We start from the raw sequence: 25,776 nt of genomic DNA, 5'->3' as shown, positions 1-25,776 counted from the left end.
CAGCAGAGTCTGAACCCAGCAGCTTGGCTGCGTGAGCTAAGGGAATAATTCCAGCAGCAGGGTGCAGTAGTAGGCTGTTATCTAATAGGCCAGCCACTGGGGGGAGGACAAATGGACAACAGCCTCCAGTCAGTCAAAGCTTTATTATCAAGTCAACAAAACACAAAAGAACACTTCCTGTGAACAGCATTTCCTGTTCAATAACCACTGTGCCCGCAGCAGGGCCCCTCCCACCCCCCCGGGCCTGCGGGCGGATGGCCAGGAAGGGACTCAAGTCACAGTTATTCTGGTGCAACCTGATCGGCTCAGTGCAGCGGAGCACAGGTCTGGGCCAGCGAGCCGGGCTGGGGCTAGAAGGTTTTAGTGCAGTGAGCCACCAAGGGCTCGGCCCTACAGCCTGCCAGTGTAAAGCAACCTCAGAGCAGCATGACCCCCCACCCCAGCCCCCAGGGAGGAGCATGGGGGGCTGTAGTGCAGACCCACCTCGTGAAATAACACCCCAGGGAGGGTGCTGAAAACAGAGCAACGATTAAGAAACAAACTAGGCCTAAGAACCCCATGGAGAGCGGGTGAGGCCGCTGGCCAGCTCACAGCCATGGCAGTCCGGGGCCGGGAGCCTGGCAGGGGCAAACCACTCCCTGTCTGCCCCATCTGGGCAGGTTTGTAACAGCAGCGGATGGGGTGGGGGAATTGGACTCAAAGCTGGTGAGAGACTCAGGTTGGACAGCCGGACCCCCTTGGCAGATGGCTGGCATTCAGCGCCTCCCCCACATGATTGCCAATCCCGACCAGCTCCAGGAACCTGGCAGGATGGGGCCCTCGGCGAGAGCCACCGCCCCCATGGGCCTGGTCTACGGAGTGCTTCCCGGGGCGGTGCTCAGCGCTGTCCCCAATAGCGGGGCCTTTGTTCTGAGCCATACGGCGCTGGCAGATCACAGCCCCTTCTCTCAAGGCCCCCGCAGCCCTCGTCCCCCCCCCCCCCAAATACTACATGTAATAACTCAACCATCTGAGCGCCAGCCGCCTCCCTGCCAGGGTGCCCTGTGCCAGCCACGCACATGGAGACAGCCACGGCCACCCTACCCGAGTCTCTTCAGAGCTGGAGCTGAGCCCTTTGCAGGGAGCTCGCCCGCCCGCCCGCGGGGGGACACGCCCAGCTCTGCCAGGGGGCAGGGCCCCTCAGTAGCAACTGTAGTGGGGCCTGTTGTAGGGGTGCCCAGACCTCCACCTCACCGGCTGCCGCGTCATGATGAAGCCGTGGGAGCGCCCGCCGCGGCCTCTCCTGGTCGGGCTGTGGGGGTGCGGAGGGAAGCTGGGTGCTGGGTTTCCCGAGAAGCCGGGGCAGGGCCCCGGGGCCGGCAGAGCGTGCGGTGCGCCCCAGAAACCTTGAAAGCCGCTGCCAGGACCTAGGGCGAGAAGCAGGACGAGGGGGAGAGACGAGAGAGGGTCAAGTGCCTGGCGATTGGGCCCAGCCAGTCCCGGCGCCCGAGCCCCTCCGAGCAAACACTAATCCACCATTCCGGCAGCAGGGAGCACAGGCAGGAAGATCGTCCATGGCTGCAGCTCTCCCAGGGCTTCACCGGCTGGAGCCTGGGCTGAAATGCAGCCAGCTCCTTGGTGCAGCACGGCGGGTGTTTAACGCCATGGAACGAGGCGCAGGCCGGCCAGGAAGGGCTGCAGAACCACACAGCTCGACGGGGCGGGGGGGGTCAGAAGAGGTGGTTACTCTGTCGGAGTTGGGCCAGGAGCCCAGGACAATTCTTGAAACCAGGTAGGGGAGGCAACGTCCTTAATTGGACCAACTTCTGGTGGGGAGAGAGACGAGCGCTGGACCCACACAGACAGGTCTGGGCAGGGTGCTGGGAGGGGGGGGGAGGGAACAGATTGGGGAGGGTCAGCAGTTAACATGTTTCAAGGGACCATTCAAGATGAAGTGGCCTGTTAACACCTCTCCAGTCATGGGGGCGGGGGAGAAATAGGAGAGGGAAGAAAATAAAAAGGTGGTGGGGGGAGGCATTAGTGGGTTAACCCTCCCTCTCCCTCCCATGGTAGGGTCTTAACAGGGCACTTCATCTCCAGTGGTGCCTGGAAAGGTGTTAACTAGCTCTGCTAAACACCACCCCGTCCACACAGGGGATAACACCGGCTCAGGCTGCGGGGCTGGAAAATGGCTGTGTAGACATCCGGGCTTGGGCCACAACCCCGTCCCTGCGACCCTGCAAGTGGGCAGGGTCCCAGAGCCCAGCCTCCAGCCCGAGCTGGACCGTCTACACTGCAACTTTTAGCCCCACAGCCTGAGTCCTGCAAGCCACAGTCCGCTGACCCAGGCCTGCTGCAAATATGCCTCGCTCTGTGTAGGTCGAAGGCTTTTCTCTCTCCCCACCAGAAGCTGGTCCAATGACAGACATTACCTGCCACCCTGCAGCTCCCATTCGTCCCTTTCCCATCTCGGCCAGCCCCTGCTCTGCCTGGGTATGACGCTAACGGGGGAAGAGCGCCCCCTACTGAATCCCCTGGGACACCCATCCCCCCATGCAGGGGGCACAGCTGGGACCAGAGGATCTATGGGTCAGCCCGCCTGGCTCAGCGATTCTGCCCACCCCATCCCGAGCCGGGCTCCGACCCATGATTATTCAGGTAGGGTTACCATACGTCCGGATTTTCCCGGACATGTCCGGCTTTTGGGGGCTCAAATCCCCGTCCGGGGGGAAATCCCCAAAAGCCGGGCATGTCCGGGAAAATCGGGAGGGCTGGGTGGTGCTCGGCCGGGGCCGGCGGTGCGGGGCCGGGGGCATGGTGCCGGGCCGGGAACCAGGGGCGCAGGGCCGGGAACCAGGGGCGCAGGGCCGGGAACCAGGGGCGCAGGGGCGCGGGGCCGGGCCGGGGTCCGGGCTGGGAGCCGGTCAGCCGGGCCGGCGGGGAGCCGGTCAGCCGGGCCCGCGGGGAGCCGGGGGGTGCGCCGGGCCGCCGGGGGCCGGCAGTGCTGGGCGGGCCGGGGGTGGTCGGCCGGGGCTGGCACCCCAGGGCCCGAGCCGACCCAGGCTGGAGCCGCCGGGGGCCAGCCTGGGCCGCGCCTCCTCCCCCCACACCCCCGTTACCTGCTTCAGGCTTCCCGCGACTCAAATGTTCGCGGGAAGCAGGGGAGGGGGCGGAGACTTTGGGGAGGGGGCGGGGTTGGGGTGGGGGTATGGGCGGGGCTGGGGGCGAGGCCGTGGGCCGTGGAGTGTCCTCCATTTGGAGGCACAGAATATGGTAACCCTAATTCAGGAGAGGCCAGGCCCCGGCTCCAACGCTTTTCCCATCGAGCCGGGCTGAGGGGAGCCAGGGGACCCGCGCAGAAGGAGTGGGACACCGAGGTCTCAGCAGATGCTGCCCACCTGCCTGCCGATAGCAGAGACACGCCTCTCCTCGCTCAGTAAGATCCGAGCCACGCAGCAGAGGGAGCAGAGGGGGGGAGCGGACAGGGGCCGGCAGGACCAGGAGTCACAGGCGAGCGTGAGAACCAGCACAGGGCAGGAAGGCGGCAGCAGACCCATGAAGACGAGGAGCGCGTTGGGCCGCGGGAGAGCAGTCGGGGCAGGGATACACGGTCACAGCCGTAAGGAACATGGGAACTGCCCCATCGGATCAGACCCACGGTCCAGCCCAGGCGGCCAGCTGCTTCACAGGCAGGTACAAGAAATCCCAGAAGGCCCAACTATGAACCTGCCCCCAGGGGCGTTTCCGGACTGGCTTGGACCCCAAGCTGGAGGATTTAGACCCCCGCTCTAACCCTCTGGAGCGTAACTGCAGCCACTCTGTATGTACCAGGTCCAGTCACCTCTGAAATGCTACTAAGCGCTTGGCCTGAGTCACGTCATGTGGCAGAGAGTCCCACAGGTCAGTCACTTTCTAGTTTGTTGAGCAGCCTCCTGGTTCTAGGCTTTGGCCGCAGCAGGGCTGGAGGGAAGCCATGCCAGAGCCAGGAAGGCTGCAGCCGGCCAGACGAGGAAGGAGCCGGGCACGGAGAGGCGACAGCAGTGGGAATGGAGAGGAAAGGTCAGATTGTGCAGAGATCACAGAGGAGACAGGCCACCTGCGGAGGAGGCAGTAGAGAGAGAGGTGTCCAGGCCAGACTGAACAGGAGCGGAGAGAGAGATTGAGGCAGGAAGGCGTGAGCGCCAAGTGAGAATCCCCCGGGGCCAGGCGCACCAAGGGGGGTGCAGCAGGAGCGTGGGACCCAGGACCTACCCTCCGCACTGTAGCCGGGGCAGTTGTCAAAGCTGATGTATCCGGAGAGGGGCGTGCCAGGCCCCGCGTGGCTGGGGAAGAAGGGGGAGTCTTCCTGGAAAACAGGATCCTTGGAGGGGCAGCAGAAGTCGAAGGGGGGCCAGGGCGGAGGGGGCGGCGGGCAGGTGCTGGGCTGGGGCATGCAGGACAGGCGGCTGTTGTCCCACTCGGGCCCTGCAGAGGCAGAGACGTTACTGAGCGCGGCGCCTGGGACGGTCACGGCAGCTGAGCCGGGCAGAAGGGTTGAGAGCCTTTGCTGAGGACAAAGACTCCAATCCAAGGGGGGCTGTGCGGGGAGAAGGGGCAGAAGGAGCCATTCGAGACCAGGGCCAAGTTCGGGTCAGCTCATTCCCCACGGGCTGGTAGCACCGGCAGCTCCGAGAGCAGGGCCCCGTGACGCCGCTCCCAGGGCTCCGAGCCTGCTTCAGCCCCCCTGCAGCTCTCGGGGGGCAGCGGCCTCCGGAGACTGCGTCCTCAGGACGTGCCAGATTTCAGAGGCACCAGCAACGCGTTGGCTGGCTCTTGGCAGCAGTGACCTACACGGGCACCGTACCCAAAGCCCCACTGGCACGACCTGGGTGCAGTGGGTGGCATTAGGGAGCTAGGGGTGGGGGGGCTCAGGAGAAGAGCTGGGGGCTACCGCCCTGTCCCCCACCCCCCACCCATAGGGGCCTCATCAGCATCAGGACACGGCCACGGGCAATCCCTGACGAGTGTGGGGAAGGTGCCCACCCCCCACTCGACAGCACGGCACTCAGCCAGTTCCCCTGTCAGCAGCAGGAGAGAGGTGACCAAAGCCAGACACTGGCTGAGGGGGCTGGGAGCCGGCATCAGGCTACCCCCTAAGCGGACGGGGGTCCCTTCCCCAGCAGCCTCTCCCGCGCGGTTGCCCAACCTGAGGAGGTGCCCACAGCCCCTGCCCACCACCACCAAGATCTTTACCCCAGGGGCCGAGTGGCGCAGCGTGGGGCACCAGGCAGGGGGTGGGCTGCGAGCCCCACTCCAGAGCATTTGCCTGAAAGCAACCTGAAGAAAGGGAAAAGCGGATCCATCAGCTGCGTGGCCATCTCCCACCCCAGCATGCCCACCCCCACTCCCTCCTCCCGTCCCGCCACCGCACGCCCACCCCCTCCCATTCCCAACAGCAGCAAGTGCCGCCCCCTGAGGGATGATCCACATCAGCATGCCCGTCACCATGGTATCTGGGCACTGTCAGCCCCTCTCCCACTCACCATCCTGGGGTCTCTTCTCTGGGATCTCGATGCCCCAGGCGTCGGCCACGTGGGCCAGCAGCAGGTGGGTGACCCTGCGGTGGACGGCCCGGTTCCAGTGGACGCCATCCCCGCTGCGGTGGTGCACGTCGAAGCGGAAGTAGTAGTGCAGGTCCAGCACGTCGAAGTGGTGGCTGCTGGCCAGGACAGCCCCATAGAAGTTGCCCTCGATCACTTTGAGGGGCAACTTCTTGCCTTGGTGCTGCAGCTGGAGGCAGAGACAGGAGCCATCAGGCCAGGCCAGCGGGGCTCCCACCAACGGGGAGGGCCACGCTCCAGGGAGCTGGCCCCATGAGAACACCTCACTCCTGGGGATGGTACAAGACAGCGGGATGGCCCGGCAGACACAGCCATTCCTGGGGGTGCAGGGCCCCTTTGCCAACAGCCGCAGGCAGGGACAGGGAACACCAATGCCAGCTGGAGTGCTAGGGCCCAGAGCTCCCACCCCCTTCCAGCCTGTCCAGCTGGGGGCTTTTCCTGCCTGGGCCTGTTTAGGTTTAACCCCTTGGGTGCAGGCAGAGGCTCGGGAATGCAGGGAGGAAGAAGAGAACGCGGTTTCCTGCGGCAGGGCCAGGTAGCCAGTGGCAAGGAGAATGGTAAACGTTAATGGTAGCTTAGGTACAAGTGATCATGACTTGATCACATTTATAAGGCGCAAACAGAATAAAGTCCAGGCCAGTAACGTATCTTTGGTGGTTGAATAGGGCCAATTTCAATGGAAACAAATAGGAGACAAATCAGCTGAGAGGAAGAATTTAATGAGGAGAATGGGAATGATCACTGGGGGGGGGGGGGGGACAGCTTAAGAATTAGATGCCCCAAAAGCCACAATCGAGGAAGAAGGATGTGCTGGTTAGAAAACTGACCTGGGTTTAGAGTGGAAGTGAAGACAGCTAGAAAACAAAATTAAAAAATAATATGTAACAAATGGAAGAAAAGGGAAATGGATAAAAATGAACATAAATCAAAAGACAGGAATTGTAGAAAATTGATAAGCCAAGGGACACAATGAGAAATCTATGACCAGCAGGAGTTAAGAACAGTAAAAAGGAGTTTTTTAAATATTAGGAACAAAAAGACTCTTAACAATGGTATTGGTCCGTTATTCGATGGAAATGGTATTATGCAGAATAATGCCGAAAAGGCAAACGTTCAATAAACATTTCTATTCTGTATACGGGGGGCTGGGGGGGAACAGAGGATATAAAGTTGGGTATTGTTAAATCAGCGGGTCTAGATCACTTGCATCCAAGAGTTTTAAAGCAGCTGACTGAGGACCTTGGAAGTCTTGGAACATTGGGGAAATTCCAGAAGAAAGTTACTTTGTGCCAATATTTAAAAAGGATAACAGGATAGTTATATGCCTGTCAGTCTGACATCGGTCCCGGGTAAGGTAGTGGAGCAGCTGACATGGGACTTGATTAATAAAGAATTAAAAGAAGATAATGCAATTAATGCAACTCAACGTAGGATCTATTTTCCATTAACCTATCAAACTAACTTGATATCTTTGATGAGATACCAAGTTTCATTAATGAAAGTAATAGAGTTGATGTAATATACTTAGAATTCTTCAGAATATTTGATTTGATACCGCACAAAATCTTGATTAAAAAATTAGAACAATATAAAATCACCACGGCGCACATTAAATGGATTAAAAATTGGCTAACTGATAGATCTCAACGTGTGATTGTAAATGGAGAATCCTCATCCCTGTGGGATTGGTTCTTGGCCCTACTCTATTGAACACTTATCAATGAACTGACAGAAAAACTCTTCATCGAGAAAGTTTGCAGCTAGCACAACAACTGGGGGAGCGGGAAATAACGCCGAGGACAGGTCACTGATCCAGAGCGATCCGGTTCACGTAGTCAACGGGGCACAAGTAAAGAGTGTGTGTTTTAATACGGCTAAGCGTCAGTGTGTACCTCTAGGAGCAAAGGACGCAGGCCATACAAACAGGACAGGGGATTCTATCCAGTGCCTCTGGTGGTGGCTAATCAGCGGAACAGGAACTCCCAAAGAGCGAACGTGATCCTGGGCTGCATGAACAGAGGAATCTCAAATAGGAATCGAAAGGCGATTTTCCCTCTGTATCTGGCTCTGGGGCGACCACTGCTGGGATCCCGGTGCCCAGGTCTGGTGCCCATCATTCAGGACGGATGTGGATAAATTGGAGAGGGGTCAGAGAAGAGCCAGGAGAATGGTTAAAAGGTTAGAAAACCTGGGGGAATTTCTCTGGCCTGTGCCAGACAAGATGATCTAACATCCCTTAAGTCTCTGGCTCGGAGACTTCAGAGTAGGAAGCGGATCGTGAGAGCTGATGAGGCCTGTTTCCATCCAGTCCCATCGTGTCACAGCAAAGGCCCAGCCAGTACGAGGCAGAGCCAGGCTGAAGGGAACCCCTCACCCCCCCAGCAGCACTCTCGGCCGCAGGAGGCAGCGGGGTAACTTGGGAGCTGTGACGAGGATTTCAGACAAGCCTGTCCCAGGAGGGTGCCCAGTGGGGGGCTATGTGACCAGAGGGGTGTGCCCGCGTGTGCTGGAGAGCAGTGCAGCAGCAGGTACCAGCCCCCAGAGCAGAGACAAGGCACTAGGGTCGGGGAGCCGTGGGCTGGCCCTGCCCCTGGACTCAGTACTTTATCCCAGTCCCAGCCGCACCCCCGCCCCCAGCCAGCAGCACCGGGGTCCGGGGCGAAGCTGCAGTTTGCTTTACCTCTGGGATGAGGAAGCCCCCGATGATTTTGTGGCCCACGGGCATCGTCATGTTCCACACCAGGAGGCAGGCATGGGGCAGCACCTTGTCCAGCCGGTTAAAGGCCTTCTCCAGATTCACCCGGTACTGCTTCATGGACTTAGCGCCGTACCTGCAGGGGGGCAGAGCAGACAGAAGTCATGGCCCTCAGGACAGACACAGGGTAGGATCCTTCTGGCCCTCACGAGCGGCACTGGGCAAGGGCAGGAGCCTGTTGGCCAGCCACTCTACAGAAACGGCTCTCCACAGCAGCAACGGCTCACACCCATTTCTACAGGCGAGGCTGGCCAGGCAGGCTTTTCTGTACTGAGATGCCACCATCGGCCAGGGGCAGGGAGGGGAGGTTGCCCCACCATCCCCCAGCGTGGGACATGGAGTTTGCAGGGCAAGGGGGAAGCTAGAGGGGCACAGACAGCGAGCGGGCCCCCGAGATACCTCCTCCACACCCCCGAGTAGAGCACCGTGAGTGGCACCCTGAGGTGCTCAGACACCGTGGGCCTGGGCCAACAGCCAGGGCAGACGCAGGACCAAGCGCCCTTCTCTTGGGCAGGCAGCAGGTCGGCAGCCCCGTCACTGGTGCTGGCCGAGCCAATGCCCTCCTGGGTCCTCACGGGGCCTGCATAGGTCTCTCAGACTGGATTGGACTAAGTAACGCTGCTGGCTGCACACGCACAAGGGGGACGGAGGCTCCGTGAACTGACGGGACAGATGAGCTGAGTCAGGAGACGCTGGTTTTACTCTGCTGCTCTCCCCAAGCAGAACCGCACTGTAACCCCTGGGCAGCCACAGCACCCGGCCCCACAAAGTTCCCTTCTCAGATCTGGTCACCTCCCACAACAACAGGGGTGTTAATGAACCAGCTGTCATACGCCTATGTGCCCAGCGCTGCCCTCGGCTGGACGGACTCGGAACTGCTGATCTGTGTGTACAGGCCCTGTACTGCCAGCGGAGAGTCTCCTTTAGCTGCACTGGCCAGGCTCTGGCAGCCGGAGGGGCTAAGTTCTCTCCCTGAGAGTGACGCCGAAGAGGCCCGAGTTACCCTGCCAGGGCGGGGGGAGCAGCGGGTACCTGCTCACGTCCCATAAGCAGGAGTTGATGATGACGACGTCGGGCTGGGGCCCAGCCTGGAAGTCAGCCAGGATGCTCTCCATGTAGTCGGAGTAGATGCGAGTGACGAAGTAGAAGCGCACCAGGTGGTGGTCCGTGCGATACTGCCGCACCTCCCTGTAGTTGGTGCCGTTGGTCATCTCGCCCCGCATGCCGCCTTCCACCAGGCAGTCGTTCTCGAAGCTCAGCTCCCCCTGGCAGAGACAGGACGCAGAGAGCCCTCACTGGCGCGGTCCCCGAACCCTCCTATTGCCCGCAACGAGAGCCCTGCCCGGATACAAAACCTACAGCCGCGGCGAAAGCAGCAGCACGCCGGGCCGCCACTTGCAGGAGCCAACGCCCTGCGCGGGCAGCTCCTCTGGTGTGACTGTACCGCCCCCAGCCCGGCCCACTGGGATAGGCACCAGCTCACCAGCAGCTGTCCCTGGTCGCACTAGTGTGTGCAAGTCCAGGTGTGCGAGCCGCTTGCACGCACTAGTGCGACCAGGGACAGCAGCTGGTGAGCCTGGTACCTGCCCCATAGGCAGGGCTGGAGATGGGGCTGGGGGTGGTACAGCCGCGCAGGGGGGAGCTGCCCATGCAGGGCGCTGGCTCCTGTGAGCGGCAGCCTGACGTGCTGCTGCTTTCACGGCTGCAGTTCCCGGTAGAGCCCTGCAGCTCCGCGGATATAAATTCTGTACATGTGCAGGCTCTACCCACAATGGAGCGATGCTCTCTCATGGCCGCTGTCTGGCTAGCGCCCTCGGAGGTCATCCTCTGTCCGTCCCAGCCCAGAGAGCTACACCCAGCTACCAAGCCACGGTCTGCAGCCTTCCCGTGAGCGAGGGAGTGACACGAGACCTCTTCTGGGCACAGCGGAGCGGACCTGCCCCAGGACAGGGCGATCCAGGGCAAGGGCTGGGGTCGGAGCCCAGAGCCCCAGCTCCTGCCCAGCGCTGTTCTAACCACAAGGCCTTGCCTCCCCCTGGACCCAAATTACAAGACTAGGGGCTGTAGGTGTGTGCCCCTCCGTCCCCTCCCCATATCCGAACCCCACGGGTCCCCAGGCCAGGCAGCTTCCCAGCCCCTTCTCAAGGCCCCACCCCACCACTGCGGGATATCACCACTTTCACCCTCCCTCTGGGCGGCTGCAGTGTCTGAGCCCAGCCGGGGGGAGCGCAGTGGGACGATGCTATTCCAAACACCAGCCAGCAGGGGGCACTCACGTGGCAAGACATCCCCTAATCCTACATGTGGCACCACAGCCAGTGGGACGAGCCGGGGGCGTGTGTGCGTGTGTGTGCACGCGCACACACGCACCAGGCCCAAGACTGTTCTGCTTATTCGGCTACATTTGGGTTTCAAAGCCTCCCACCGGAAACGAGAAGCCATCCTCCCCCGCCAAGCAACACGGCTGGTAGAGGACACAGCTGGCCCACACCCAACAAGCTGTAGCTGCTTCCTGTACTGCTGAGCCGGGCCTGGAGCCAGGACCGCGCACTCTGCCTGCCTTTGGGAGGGCACCGGCTTGTCCGGCTACTGGCCACCAGGCAACCAGATTCGTTTTCTCCACTTCTCTTTATGCAGCACCAGTCGCCACCCAAACTGGTTCTGTCTCAGCTGTGCCCAGAGGGGGAGCACACACCAGAGCTGACTGCACCAGAAGCGACGGCTGTCGGGGGCGCAAGGCCCAGCAGGGGGCACCCAAGGGCCCGGAGGCCCAAGGAAATGGTGGCCGGGTGTGGTTTAGTTCCCCAGCCCTGTGGGACAGAGGTTGGCTGCTCCGGATTCGCAGGCATGGTACCTTGGCTTTCAGCTGGGACTGGCTGAGGAGAGCGTCCTTCTGCAAAAGCAACACCAGGTCCTTGTAAACCGATCGCTGGACTGAAAGGGAAAAACGGAGACAGAGATAGCCCAGGGATCACCCGTCTCCAGGGAAGCAACATCTTCGCCTCTTGGGCGCTAATGCAAGAACCAGCCCCAGGGCTCGTTCGGGGCGGGGTGGAAGAGGCCCTTGCTCAGAATCGGACGTGTCTGCGCTGGCCAGGAGTTCGTGGCGGGCTGCGGCCGGCGTGGGTGCAGATGTCAGGAATGAGACGACATGCCAGCTGCCGTGCTGGGGGTGGGCAGGGCAGTCGTGCTGCACAGACTCTGGGAGTGCCAGGGCAGTGCTGGGAGCGGAGACATGGGTCCAGCTCACCCAGCGTAGGGAACACCCCAGCCTCAATTACGGAGTGGGGCCAGAATGACAGGGCAACCAGAGGGAAGTCAGAGAAATCCACTCTGCTCATTGCAGGGCTTAAACTCCCCTCCCCCTGCCCCAGGAGGTGAGTTCAGAGGCCTGGCTTCCCTTTGCCTGTACCCAGCCAGTCCTGCCAAGGAAGGGGGTTACCCCACACAGCCGCTCTGTCTGTGCAAGCCAGGGCAAGACCATGGTTGCTGGCGAGGCAGAGAGCCCAGCTGGGGCTGCAGGGGGCTTGCAGCCCGGCATGCAGGAAAACCCCCTTTGGACTTGGAGCCAAAGACAGCTCGGCTCTACCCTGGCCAAGAGGGGTCAAGGGAACCCGCCATCCCCTAGGCTGACTCACCGGAATCCCCCACGATCACCACAAACTTGTTGTGCAGCAGTTGCTGGACTTCCTGTGTGAAGAAAGTGACCATGGCTCCTGCGGGCGGCAGCTCCCCAGCACGCAAAGCCCTGCTCAGTAGAGAAGAGAGAAGAGACTGAGGCCTGCATCCTCCTCCACCCACACTAGGAACAGCCTCCGCACCTGCCCCCAGCACAGGGAGGCCAAACACGGAGCTGTCAGCCAAGATCAGGTGCAGTGCCAACAGGAAGCACAAAAGCAGCTGCTGGGTTCGTGGTTTGTGTAACTATGACGTGTATTCAGGTCACGCTTCCCCTCCAAGTTGACTTGTGGAAAACGTCATTCAAAACACGGTAAGAAACTGGCAAGAACAGGTGTGGAAACCATAGGTTCCATCAGGAAAGTTGTAAAAAACTTTTACAGAGCAGAGGCTGAGCCTACACTGCTGGCGCAGACACCCCCAGGGCTCTCCCAGCAAACCACCTCCCGGCTGTGCTGCCCACGGGCCGCAGAACTTTGCCAGCACAGCTCCGGTGTTTCTCTCTCCCACCTCCCCCGGCATTCCTGGCAGACATCGCTGTGCCAGCGAAAGCACTGCCCTGCCGCCCAGGCCCAACCCGCCAAGGCCAGCCTCCCCCTCAGCGGGGCTTGCTTTGTTCCTGGGCGTGATTTTAACATTACAGCAGCCTGCCCTGTTTTTATGGGCGAGGGGTTACAGGACACTGACCCACCTGTGAACCCCCATCAACTGGGGAAAAGGGGGGTGGGATTCAGGCTAACACCCGCTGCAGAGGAAGAGAGCCCTTGTTTCAGCAGCTCCTGCCCGTTCTGGTCCCCGTAGACCCTCCCACCCCCCGAGTCTCCCTCTGCAGGCTCGAGGCCTGCTCTTTCCACACCATTTGTGCTACGTTGGGTAGGGACACGCTCACCTACGGGTACCGTTACACCAGCGCAAGGCCCATCCACGCTGGGCCTTGCACTGGTGTAACAGTACTGGGATGAAAGCTCCTTACACTAGTGTGGCTTGTTCCCCACCCCATCAGGGAATAACTACGCTGGTCAAAGCCCTTTTATCCTGGCAGGACGGCCTCATGCTAGGGGCTGGACTGCTTTCACTGGGCCGGGGAGTTAGAGCCACTGGCGCACAGACAAGCGCCAAGGTACAGAAAACAGAACAGGGGCAAAAAAATGTGCACAGCTTTCCGGCCTCTCTCCATCACCAAGACACAAAGCACAGGGCACAATCCCTGGGGGTGAAGTACTGGCCTACAACGGCCCCAGGGCAAAGCGCCCTTGGACTTCACTGGGGCCGGATTGCTCCCCTAGTTTTTTTCCTTTGTAGGTTTAGTTTAGCAGAAGTTTGGGATGCTACCCTCGTACCTGCCTTCCCCACCACCGCCGCCTTTCCCCCTCGGGGTAGACAGGGCCCGAACTGGGCACTTTTGACAGACCCATTTCAATGTCTGAGAGAGAAAAGCTAAGAACTATGTTATTGCAACATTAAGTCTGAGTGAGGAAACACAAGCGTTCGGGTTCCTGCAGCAATACTAACTAGACTGCATTGTAGCTGAAGCGTGGGGTTAAGTTACTCTCAGCCCACCCGGGGGGGGGGGGGGGGGGGGAGATAGAGAGGGGACCAGATGTCCCGATTCTATAGGGACAGTCCCAATATTTGGGGCTTTGTCTTATATAGGCGTCTATTACCCCCCACCCCCGTCCCCATTTTTCACACTTGCTGTCTGGTCACCCTAGGCAAGGGTCTATACTGCAGTGGTCTGGGTAGGGTCAGCCGCCAGATCAGCTACAGGAGAGAGGCTAGAGGGACACCACACTGCCCTTTCTTAACCATTATCTTTATTAGCCAACCAGGCAAACGCCCACCCCCTCCCAGCAGGGCACATGACCAGCACTTGCATTACTTGTCACATTCTCCATCCCAGACAGTCCTTAGGCGCTTGTCAGCAGGTCATCGCTTATCCCTTCTAGTGGGTTATGCTGACAGGCCCTTGATTTCATGCATATTCATGTGTCTTGGCCTCTTTTTCTTATCTAAGCTTCCACACCCATATCTCTGGGGGGGGGGGGGGGAGTCACCATACTGTTAATTAGTTACCTATTTACCTCATTAGCTTTTGTCAATTAGTTGCCATGGTATTTCTGTAACATCCCCACTGCTGACACCTGTAAGTTCAGGTGATACATATTCCTTAGACTCATCTTCAACTGTCAATAACCTTATAACTGCCCTTAATTCGTGGCTTCCTGTCACCTGCCCATCAGTTCTTCATGCCAAACTAATCCTAAATCCTAATTAGTGATGCTCAGCAAACTACCTTATAGAACGTAAGAGCGGCCAGACTGGGTCAGACCAAAGGTCCACGTAGCCCAGTATCCTGTCTGCGGACAGTGGCCAGTGCCAGGTGCCCCCGAGGGAATGAACAGAACAGGGAATCAGCAAGTGATTCAGCCCCTGTCGCCCACATGTCTTGGGAACGTGGGATCTCTCCTTGCATTACAGCATGAATCAACCTTATAAGCAAGGCTACACCATCCTATAGAGACAGCATCTTCTATTCCTCTTTATTTGGCTGCACAGCTCCAGCTTCCTGTGAAATGCCTGAGTCTATCCAAAGACATGTATCAGAGGGGAGCCATGTTAGTCTGAATCTGTAAAAAGCAACAGAGGGTCCTGTGGCACCTTTGAGACTAACAGAAGTATTGGGAGCATAAGCTTTCGTGGGTAAGAACCTCACTTCTTCAGATGCAAGTCTTGCATCTGAAGAAGTGAGATTCTTACCCACGAAAGCTTATGCTCCCAATACTTCTGTTAGTCTTAAAGGTGCCACAGGACCCTCTGTTGCTTTATCCAAGGACATGTCCATGAACTTGTCCATTGCAGGACTGAGATGTGAACTGCAATACTAACAGGTTTGCACTGGGTTCCATGAAACGAGACAGAAGCCCTCTCAAACTCTCCACCACCAGCCACAGCTTTCAGGAAAATATCCCGAGTGTAGACAGGGCTAAAGCAAGAGCAAGTTTTTCCATTAGTTTAAAAGCCACAAGTGGGACACAACAGCTACTTTTATGTCTCCCTGCCTCCAGGCAAGGGTCATTTGGGCTCATCCAAGATGGAAGAGGGTTTGATTCGTTAAGTTTTTAAACCCTTCTCTGAACCAGCACCAAAGCAGAGGAGAGCCCCCCCCCCCCCAGCCAGGAAGTGCCCGCCCAAGAGTTACTATTGTGATCAACTGTGAAGAGATCTGGAAGCGTAGAGGAAAGTGAAGCAATTACCTCCAATGTGTCCAAGTTCCAGGACAAACGGTGTTGGTGCAGGACCAGAGCGCGGGCCTTTTGCTGGTATTTACAGACCACAGGAAATCAGTGTTTGGTCTCCATTAGGTGACCAATCACATGGGGTTATTCGGGGATTAAAGGGACATCAATCAGAAAACCAAATCCCATCTCTACCTGAAACCTTTCTACCTGTTGCTGTTACAAAAGACACCAGCAACAGGTCTCAGCTCAAAGTTAACAAAATAACTCCCACTGGCACCCGCAGCAGCGTCCCCACTGTGGGAGCCCGGCCAGGGCCTGAGATCAGGAGAGGGGAGAGGAAAACAGGTGAGCTTTCCCATCTCTGACCGAGTTTTTTCATGTGCTTTGTGCTCGGTTTGTGGGGTCTGTCACACAGCAACAAAAGGAAGGTGAAGGCTTGTCACCCAAAATTGCAGGTGCGGGTGGGAGAGGAAGGGGAAGCGCAGGGGGGAGGGGGAACCGGCTAATTCCAGCGGTGCCCCTTTAACCCGAGCCAGGGGCTCCAAGCAGAGAGGGGGCAGCGCCTCTTCCAGCCCCCCCGGGAGCGCAGAGCCCAGGAAACACCTGGACGTTTAACAAGACAAAGCCCTTTGAAAAGCGGCGCTAGGTAAACCCGCCGGGGGCGCCCAGGGCTCGGGGGGGGGGGGGTAGATTGAATGCAAAGAGCTCGCCCAGCGGGGGGGGGGGGTATTTAGCACTCACTTAGCAGCGCGACACGGCGGGGAGCGAGTCTGGCCCCGCAGCCGGGGAGACGCCACCCCCCCCCCCCCCGGGCCGCCTGCCCGCAGCTACCCGGGTCCATTTCCACAGCCCCAAACAGCCCCCCTGCAGGTCCGCAGCCCAGCCCGCACTGCCCGGGGGGAGCGCAGGGGATCTCCCCGGGCTGGAGGGAAGCGCAGGCGGCGAGTTACAGCCCCTGTGACCGGGAGCCCGGTCCCCTCGCCCGGCGCCACCCCGCTGCAGCCCCCGGGGCGCGAGCCGCGTTACCCCGCGTCCACACCAGGCGGGGGGTCCTGGCCGTGTTCCGGTCCCCGTACCTGCTCCCCGGCGCCGAGCCCGCCTGCCCGCGGGGCGCATGGCTGGGCACCCCGCCCGGCCGTCCCGCGTCCTGCTCGGCTGCCTGCGTCTAGTCGGGCTCGGCTCGGCTCCCTCCCGCCTTCACACCCCGCCCCGCCTGACCCGGGGGAGGGGGGGGCACAGACGGCTGCTGGGGCAGAGGAGAAGGCTCTCGGGCCAGCCGCAGTGCGGAGTACGGACGGGGGGGGCACACAGGTCAGCTGGAGCCAGACCCCCCTCGGGGGCTGGAAAGCCTGAGCAGGAGGGGGGAGTCGGGACAGCGGGCGGTGCAGACAGGCAGCATGACCCCTGAGCCAGCCAGTCCCTCTCCCTGGCCTGGTACCTGTGCTCCAGAAAAGGGAAAGGCCCCATCTTGTACCATTCCCCACCCCCCATAACCAGCCAGTCCCCACCCTGGGGCTGGATCAGAGCTGATGCCCCCAAGAGGGGAGAGGCCCCGTTCTCTGCCCCGTGAGACAGCCAGTGCCCTGCCCTGTGGCCAGATCAAAGCTGGTGCCCCCTAGAGGGGAAAGACCCTGTGTCCCATTCCCACCCCCCATAACCAGCCAGATCCCCACCCTGGGGCTGGATCAGAGCTGATGCCCCCAAGAGGGGAGAGGCCCCGTTCTCTGCCCTGTGAGACAGCCAGTGCCCTGCCCTGTGGCCAGATCAAAGCTGGTGCCCCCTAGAGGGGAAAGACCCTGTGTCCCATTCCCACCCCCCATAACCAGCCAGATCCCCACCCTGGGGCTGGATCAGAGCTGATGCCCCCAAGAGGGGAGAGGCCCCGTTCTCTGCCCCGTGAGACAGCCAGTGCCCTGCCGCCAGATCAAAGCTGGTGCCCCCTAGAGGGGAAAGACCCTGTGTCCCATTCCCACCCCCCATAACCAGCCAGATCCCCACCCTGGGGCCAGATCAGAGCCAGCATCCCCTAGAGGGGAAAGACCCTGTGTTCCATTCCCTACCACCCTAAGCCAGCCTGTCCGCCTGCCTTGAGGACAGATTGGAGTCTGTGCCCCATAGAGAGGAAAGGCCCCCTATCCCCTCCCTGCCCCTGAGCCAGCCAGTTTTGAAGCCAGATTAGAATGGGGCATTAGAAATTATGAAAGGCCCCATTCCACAGCCCAGCCCTGCATTTCTTGTCCTTTGTTAAATAAAGGAACCCTTTCAGAGCCTACAGTTCCGGGGCCATTAGCCAAGAGCCCAGCTGACCCAGAGATGAGCCCTGAGCCATGCCACCAGACTGTTTGCTTAAGACAAAATCACTTAATCAAAAGCACCCTGCTCTGCAGAAAGGGGTATAAATGCTCTCCCTCCCCCTGCTCCTATTGTTTGTGAGATACATGGAGTGGAGAAACCCTTATCAGCGCTTCCAATGTGGCTTAGCTGGGAAGCAGAAAGAATTCAAGGCCATCCAAACATAAATCCAGATAGGACACGCTAGGTCTGGGGTAGTGTAGATTCACAGTAAGCGCACAAGCTGGCTGGAGACAACACACACACACATTATACTGTTTTGACCGGGGTGCCCACTGTTGGGGAACAATTATCAAGGCCCTAAAATAAAACACCCCTCAAAATGCAACAGGTAAACTTACTAACAAGATTTTTTACTAATTTACAAGTGTGATGCTAGAACTTTAAGTAAAAGTCCCCTGAAAAGCCATGTTTGAAAGAGATAAGAAATGTTGACATTAAAGGGTTAGCGTGTTCTCCATAACTTCCCCAGTCAAATAAAACTGAGTTCTGATAACAGAGACACTGAATGAGGATATTGAACTATAAAGATTGTTGACCTGAATTTGATGGGTTAATTGTTATGGCTCGCCACTGATTGCATCTGACCAGAAGATTTATAGGTTCTTGTCCAATTCAGACTACAGGGTCCGAGAACTCAGAGTTCTATATCAGGAGAGGACTCTTGGGGTCCTTGGCAAAAACACTTACCCTGAGGACAATACCAAATTGATAAAAGCTTTATTGAGATTAACAAAAGAATAATACACAAAAAGAAGAACAGGAGTACTTGTGGCACCTTAGAGACTAACAAATTTATTAGAGCATAAGCTTTCGTGGACTACAGCCCACTTCTTCGGATGCATCTAATAAATTTGTTAGTCTCTAAGGTGCCACAAGTACTCCTGTTCTTCTTTTTGTGGATACAGACTAACACAGCTGTTACTCTGAAAAGAATAATAAATGCAATGAAACTTATAACTGTGAAACAGTAAAAGAATTCCCAAACTCCTGGTGGTAATATTCATATTATAAGGAGTCTGGTGGCACCTTAAAGACTAACAGATTTATTTGGGCATAAGCTTTCGTGGGTAAAATCCTCACTTCTTTGGATGCATAGAGTGAAAGTTACAGATGCAGGCATTATATACTGACCCATGGAGAGCAGGGAGTTACTTCGCAAGTGGAGAACCAGTGTTGACAGGGCCAATTCAATCAGGGTGGATGTAGTCCACTCCCAATAATAGATGAGGAGTGTCAATTCCAGGAGAGGAAAAGCTGCTTCTGTAATGAGGGAGCCACTCCCAGTCCCTATTCAAGCCCAAATTAATGGTGTTGAATTTGCAAATGAATTTTAGTTCTGCTGTTTCTCTTTGAAGTCTGTTTCTGAAGTATTTTTGTTCAAGGATAGTGACTTTTAAATCTGTAATAGAATGACCAGGGAGATTGAAGTGTTCACATACTGGCTTTTGTATGTTACCATTCCTGGTGTCCGATTTGTGTCCATTTATTCTTTTGCGGAGGGACTGTCCGGTTTGGCCAATGTACATGGCAGAGGGGCATTGCTGGCACATGATGGCAGATATAACATTAGTAGATGTACAGGTGAATAAGCCCTTGATGGTGTGGCTGATGTGGTTGGGTCCTCTGATGGTGTTGCCAGAGTAGATACGGGGACAGAGTAGGCAACGAGGTTTGCTACAGGGATTGGTTCCTGGGTTGGTGTTTCTGTGGTGTGGTGTGTAGTTGCTGGTGAGTATTTGCTTCAGGTTGGGTGGTTGTCTGTAAGCAAGGACTGGCCTGCCTCCCAAGGTCTGCGAGAGTGAGGGATCATTTTCCAGGATAGGTTGTAAATCGTGGATAATGCGCTGGAGAGGTTTTAGCTGGGGGCTGTATGTGATGGCCAGTGGTGTTCTGTTATTGTCCTTGTTGGGCCTGTCCTGTAGTAGATGATTTCTGGGTACCCATCTTGCTCTGTCAATCTATTTCCTCACTTCCCCAGGTGGGTAGTGTAGTTTTACAAATGCTTGATAAAGATCTTGTAGGTGTTTGTCTCTGTCTGAGGGGTTGGAGCAAATTCGGTTGTATCTTAGGGCTTGGCTGTAGACAATGGATCGTGTGGTGTGTCTTGAATGGAAGCTGGAGGCATGTAGGTACATATAGTGTAGTTTCTTTTGGTATTCCTCAGTGGGATCAGAGGATAGTGGCCTGTAGAATGTGGTCTTGGAGAGTTGCCTGGCAGCCTCCTGTTCATAATCCGACCTGTTCATTATGACTACAGCACCTCCTTTGTCAGCCGCTTTGATGATCATGTCAGAGTTGTTTCTGAGGCTGTGGATGGCATTGCGTTCTGGACGGCTGAGGTTATGGGACAAGTGATGTTGTTTGTCCACAATTTCAGCCGGTGCACGTCTGCGGAAGCACTCTGTGTAGAGGTCCAGTCTGTCATTTCAACCATCAGGAGGAGTCCACGCAGAGTTCTTCTTCTTGTAGTGTTGGTAGGAGGGTTCCTGTGGGTCAGTGCACTGTTCAGTGGTGCGTTGAAAATATTCCTTGAGTCAGAGATGACGAAAGTAGGCTTCGAGATCACCACAGAACTGTATCGTGTTCGTGGGGATGGTGGGACAGAAAGAGAGTCCCCGAGATAGGACAGACTCTTCTGCTGGGCTAAGTGTGTGGTTGGAAAGATTGACAATGTTGTTAGATGAGTTGAGGGTACCACTGTTGTAGCCCCCTGTGGCAGGTAGGCGTTTAGATAGCTTACTGTCCTTTTTCCTCTGTAGAGAAGTGAAGTGTGCATTGTAAATGGCTTGTCTCATTTTTGTAAAGTCCAGCCACCTGGACTTTACAAAAAGTCATAATGAACAGGTCGGATTATGAACAAGAGGCTGCCAGGCAACTCTCCAAGACCACATTCTACAGGCCACTATCCTCTGATCCCACTAAGGAATACCAAGAGAAACTACACCATCTGCTCAAGAAATTCCCAGCTACAGTACGGGAACAAATCTACATGGACACACCCCCAGAACCCCGACCAGGGGTATTCTATCTGCTACCCAAGATCCATAAACCCGGAAACTCTGGACGCCCCATCATCTCAGGCATTGGCACTCTTACAGCAGGATTATCTGGCTATTATCTGGGTTCCAAAGAGGATGGAGCTCGGCTGTTCTCAGTGGTGGCAGATGACAGAACAAGGAGCAATGGTCTCAAGTTGCAGTGGGGGAGGTCCAGGTTGGATATCAGGAAAAACTATTTCACTAGGAGGGCGGTGAAGCACTGGAATGGGTTACCTAGGGAGGTGGTGGAGTCTCCTTCCTTGGAGGTTTTTAAGGCCCGGCTTGACAAAGCCCTGGCTGGGATGATTTAGCTGGGAATTGGTCCTGCTTTGAGCAGGGGGTTGGACTAGATGACCTCTTGAGGTCCCTTCCAACTCTGATATTCTATGATTCTATGATTCTATTTGGACTCTCTCCTCACACCTTACACTCCCAGCTATCTTCAAGACACCACTGACTTCCTGAGGAAACTACAGTGCATTGATGTTCTTCCTGAAAACACCATCCTGGCCACCATGGATGTAGAAGCACTTTACACCAAGATTCCACATGAGGATGGACTACAAGCCGTCAGGAACAGTATCCCTGATGAGGCCACAGCACGCCTGGTGGCTGAGCTTTGTGACTTTGTCCTCACCCACAACCACTTCAGATTTGGGGACAACTTATACCTTCAAGTCAGTGGCACTGCTATGGGTACCCGCATGGCCCCACGGTATGCCAACATTTTTAGGGCTGACTTAGAACAACGCTTCCTCAGCTCTCGTCCCTTAATGCCCCTCCTCTACTTACGCTATATTGATGACATCTTCATCATATGGACCCACGGAAAGGAGGCCCTTGAAGAATTCCACCTGGACTTCAACAATTTCCACCCCACCATCAACCTCAGCCTGGACCAGTCCACACAAGAGATCCACTTCCTGGACACTACAATGCAAATAAGTGATGGTCACATAAACACCACCCTATACCGGAAACCTACTGACCGCTATATGTACCTACATGCCTCCAGCTTCCATTCAAGACACACCACACGATCCATTGTCTACAGCCAAGCCCTAAGATACAACCGAATTTGCTCCAACCCCTCAGACAGAGACAAACACCTACAAGATCTTTATCAAGCATTTGTAAAACTACACTACCCACCTGGGGAAGTGAGGAAATAGATTGACAGAGCAAGATGGGTACCCAGAAATCATCTACTACAGGACAGGCCCAACAAGGACAATAACAGAACACCACTGGCCATCACATACAGCCCCCAGCTAAAACCTCTCCAGCGCATTATCCACGATTTACAACCTATCCTGGAAAATGATCCCTCACTCTCGCAGACCTTGGGAGGCAAGCCAGTCCTCGCTTACAGACAACCACCCAACCTGAAGCAAATACTCACCAGTAACTACACACCATACCACAGAAACACCAACCCAGGAACCAATCCCTGTAGCAAACCTCGTTGCCTACTCTGTCCCCGTATCTACTCTGGCGACACCATCAGAGGACCCAACCACATCAGCCACACCATCAAGGGCTTATTCACCTGTACATCTACTAATGTTATATCTGCCATCATGTGCCAGCAATGCCCCTCTGCCATGTACATTGGCCAAACCGGACAGTCCCTCCGCAAAAGAATAAATGGACACAAATCGGACATCAGGAATGGTAACATACACAAGCCAGTAAGTGAACACTTCAATCTCCCTGGTCATTCTATTACAGATTTAAAAGTCACTATCCTTGAACAAAAATACTTCAGAAACAGACTTCAAAGAGAAACAGCAGAACTAAAATTCATTTGCAAATTTAATACCATTAATCTGGGCTTGAATAGGGACTGGGAGTGGCTCCCTCATTACAGAAGCAGCTTTTCCTCTCCTGGAATTGACACCTCCTCATCTATTATTGGGAGTGGACTACATCCACTCTGATTGAATTGGCCCTGTCAACACTGGTTCTCCACTTGTGAAGTAACTCCCTGCTCTCCATGGGTCAGTATATAATGCCTGCATCAGGAACTTTCACTCTATGCATCCAAAGAAGTGAGGTTTTTCCCACGAAAGCTTATGCCCAAATAAATCTGTTAGTCTTTAAGGTGCTACCAGACTCCTTGTTTTTGTAGATACAGACTAACACGGCTCCCCCCTGATACTTGATTCCTATTATAAGTACCTTAACCTAACATACTGGGCCGCCAAGAGCAGGTTTGGGCCCCGGTGAAAAATTTTTTTCGGGCCCCCCAGCAAGGGCGGACCGGCTAAACAGCTGGGGAAACCTGGCCCCAGGCCCCCTTCTGGTAATTTGTACTGGCTCCCCCCCCCACCCGCCCCCTCTTTGGCCCTGCATACTCACACCCTTCCTTGAGGACCCGGTAATAGGAGGTGAAGGACCAGCCTTACTCCTGGCAGGCCCGATAACACAATGGTGCTGGCTTCCCCAGTGGTTAGGAACGTTGAGCTGATAGCGTGATGGAAGATAGTCTATAGAATATAGGAGAACAAAGAAAAGAAAAAGCTCTCCATGATATCCTTACATGGTATTTTATAGGATCCTGATGCTATGTAATTCAGGCCCAACCTACTATACCCAAATCTTATTTCCAGACCCTAAGAAATGTATGGGGGGCCCTTCTCCTATAGGTTAGTGGATTATGACATTTGCTCTGTACATATTAATAAGGATTATCTCACTGCAAAAACTGCCAACCTCTTGGTGACTTCCAGGTTTGTGGTGTGCCCTGCGGTTACCAACGCCGGATAAACGGCTCAGTGTTGTATGTAGTTCCTCCCTTTGGTTCCCCAAAGTTCAGGGACCATTCCTATCTGTGCCAAAGGTTGCCAGTTTTTATGCTGCCTTACTCTTAACTGATCATACTTGTAGCTATTTGCTGATCTTACTGGATACAGGCCCATAGGCTTCTTGCGTTTCAGCAAAACTTATTCTATGTATAATTATTAGGAAACATATCATACGCCTCAACACATCCTAATTTCATAGGAATTAATACTGATAAAATATAAGAATCAGATATGAGATGGATTAATTCAGAAAGAGAAACCTATTATTTGATACGACTGGCTGGATTAGTAGGATATAACAGCTAGTGAAATAGTCCTATGGGATACAAGATGAAGAATTGCTAAACGATAAAGTGAAAAGTTTTCTTACTTTAATAGTCTCTAATTATGGAGAGTCCTTTCCAGCCACAGGAAATCTAACCCCACGTCTCCAATGACCCCTGGGTGCAGACTGCCCTGTTCACTGCCCGGACCTTTGTGCATTCTGCGGCCCTCGTCCCTGGATTTCCCTGCCTGTGTGCATGTCAGCCTAGGGTCTCAGTTTAAAGCCAAGCAAAAACTTTGTGCTGGTTACTGCCCTTGTAAATCGTGCGATGCAATGGTTTCACTAGAAGATCCAGCTTGTATCCCTCCTGTAAACCTGGCCCTACTGGCCACAAAAAGCAAAGATTCCGTGGCTGCCTAAAAATGTCAAGAGCAACAATTCCCCTAGTTCTGGGGAAATCTGAGCTGCAGGAAGCTTGGTTACTCTGCAACAGCAAATCCCATAACTCCAAGGAATGGAAACAAGGGTTTGGAATAGTTCATCCCTCCCTAGGGGATGGGGTGTCACTTGCTCTGTTAGAGGGTGGCTGCAGCTCGGCTCCCATCGGATCTCATAGACTTTATGGCCAGAAGGAATCATCATGATCATCTATTCTAGTCTGACTTCCTGCACATTGCAGGCCACAGAACCTCAACTACCTACTCCTGTAACAGACCCCTGACCTCTGGCTGAGTTACTGACGTCCTCAAATCATGAGTTAAAGACTTCGAGTTACAGAGACGCCACCATTTATACTAGTTTAAACCTTCAAGTGACGCGTGCCCCATGTTGCAGCAGAGGAAAGCGAAAAAACCCCAGGGTCTCTGCCAATCTGACCCAGGGGAAAATTAAGAACATTAGAATGGCCAGCCTGGGTCAGACCAAAGGTCCGTCTAGCCCAGTGTCGTGTCTTCCGACAGTGGCCAATGCCAGGTGCCCCAGAGGGAATGAACAGAACAGGGAATCATCAAGTGATCTGTCACCCATTCTCAGCTTCTGGCAAACAGAGGCTAGGGACACCATCCCTGTCCATCCTGGCTAACAGCCATTGAGGGACCTATCCTCCATGAACTTATCTAGTTCTTTTTTGAACCCTATTATAGTCTTGGCCTTCACAACATCCTCCGGCAAGGAGTTCCATAGGTTGACTGTGCGTTATGTGAAGAAATGCTTCCTTTTGTTTGTTTTAAACCTGCTGCCTATTAATTTCATTGGGTGACCCCTAGTTCTTGTGTTATGAGAAGGAGTAAATAACACTTCCTTATGTACTTTCTCTACACCAGTCATGATTTTATAGACCTCTATCATATCCCCCCTTAGTCGTCCCTTTTCCAACCTGAAAAGTCCCAGTCTTATTAATCCCTTCTCATACTGAATCATTTTTGTTGTCCTTTTCTGAACCTTTTCCAATTCCAATATATCTTTTTTGGGATGGGGTGACCAGATCTACATGCAGTATTCAAGATGTGGGCATACCAGGGATTTACGTAGAGGCAATATGATATTTTCTGTCTTATTCTCTATCCCTTTCTTAATGATTCCCAACATTCTGTTCGCTTTTTTGACTGCCGCTGCACACTGAGTGGATGTTTTCAGAGAACTATCCACAATGACTCTAAGATCTCTTTCTTGAGTGGAAACAGCTAATTTAGACCCCGTCATGTTATATGTATAGTTGGGATTATGTTTTCCAATGTGCATTACTTTGCATTGATCAACATTGAATTTCATCTGCCATTTTGTTGCCCAGTCACTCAGTGTGAAAAGATCCTTTTGTAGCTCTTTGCAGTCTGCCTGGGACTTAACTATCTTGAGTAGTTTTTTATCTCCATATATTTATTGGGGGGCAGGATAGCTCAGTGGATTGAGTATTGGCCTCCTAAACCAAGGGTTGTGAGTTCAATCCTTGAGGGGGCCACTTAGGGATCAGGGGTAAAATCAGTACTTGGTCCTGCTAGTGAAGGCAGGGCTAGACTCAATGACCTTTCAGGGTTCCTTTTAGTTCTAGGAGATAGGTATAT

At 55.2% G+C, this 25,776-nt stretch overlaps 1 protein-coding gene across 2 annotated transcripts; it reads right to left on the bottom strand.

Moving 5' to 3' along the window:
• Positions 1-334: 334 nt before the first annotated feature.
• On the bottom strand, positions 335-16,405 carry PCED1A (PC-esterase domain containing 1A). Of its 2 annotated transcripts, XM_054031101.1 has the most exons (9): positions 16,328-16,405; positions 11,973-12,082; positions 11,189-11,268; positions 9,367-9,599; positions 8,260-8,410; positions 5,502-5,748; positions 5,212-5,295; positions 4,231-4,443; positions 335-1,406 (listed from the first exon to the last, which is right to left on the bottom strand). In XM_054031101.1, exons 2-9 carry the CDS (start codon positions 12,043-12,045, stop codon positions 1,180-1,182), a joined length of 1,308 nt encoding a protein of 435 aa, XP_053887076.1. In that variant the 5' UTR covers positions 12,046-12,082; positions 16,328-16,405; the 3' UTR covers positions 335-1,179. The 2 variants fall into 2 exon arrangements, with proteins under 2 accessions (XP_053887076.1, XP_053887078.1); XM_054031103.1 differs by lacking the exon at positions 5,212-5,295.
• Between the last annotated feature and the right edge of the window lie 9,371 nt (positions 16,406-25,776).

This window comes from Malaclemys terrapin, chromosome 5 (assembly GCF_027887155.1).
Source record: "Malaclemys terrapin pileata isolate rMalTer1 chromosome 5, rMalTer1.hap1, whole genome shotgun sequence".
Taxonomy (NCBI): Eukaryota; Metazoa; Chordata; order Testudines; family Emydidae; genus Malaclemys; species Malaclemys terrapin.
Note: the sequence above shows the minus strand (reverse complement) of the source record. Positions and strands in the feature narration are given on the sequence as shown.

Bases quoted from the DNA above. Each gene is read 5' to 3' on its own strand.
- PCED1A (XM_054031101.1), bottom strand. From the start codon at position 12,045: ATGGTCACTTTCTTCACACAGGAAGTCCAGCAACTGCTGCACAACAAG. The intron at 5,296-5,501 runs GTGAGTGGGAGA...CCCTTTCTTCAG, and splicing joins AGAGAAGAGACCCCAGGATG to GTTGCTTTCAGGCAAATGCT. The intron at 1,407-4,230 runs GTAGGTCCTGGG...TTCTCGCCCTAG, and splicing joins CCCCGGCTACAGTGCGGAGG to GTCCTGGCAGCGGCTTTCAA.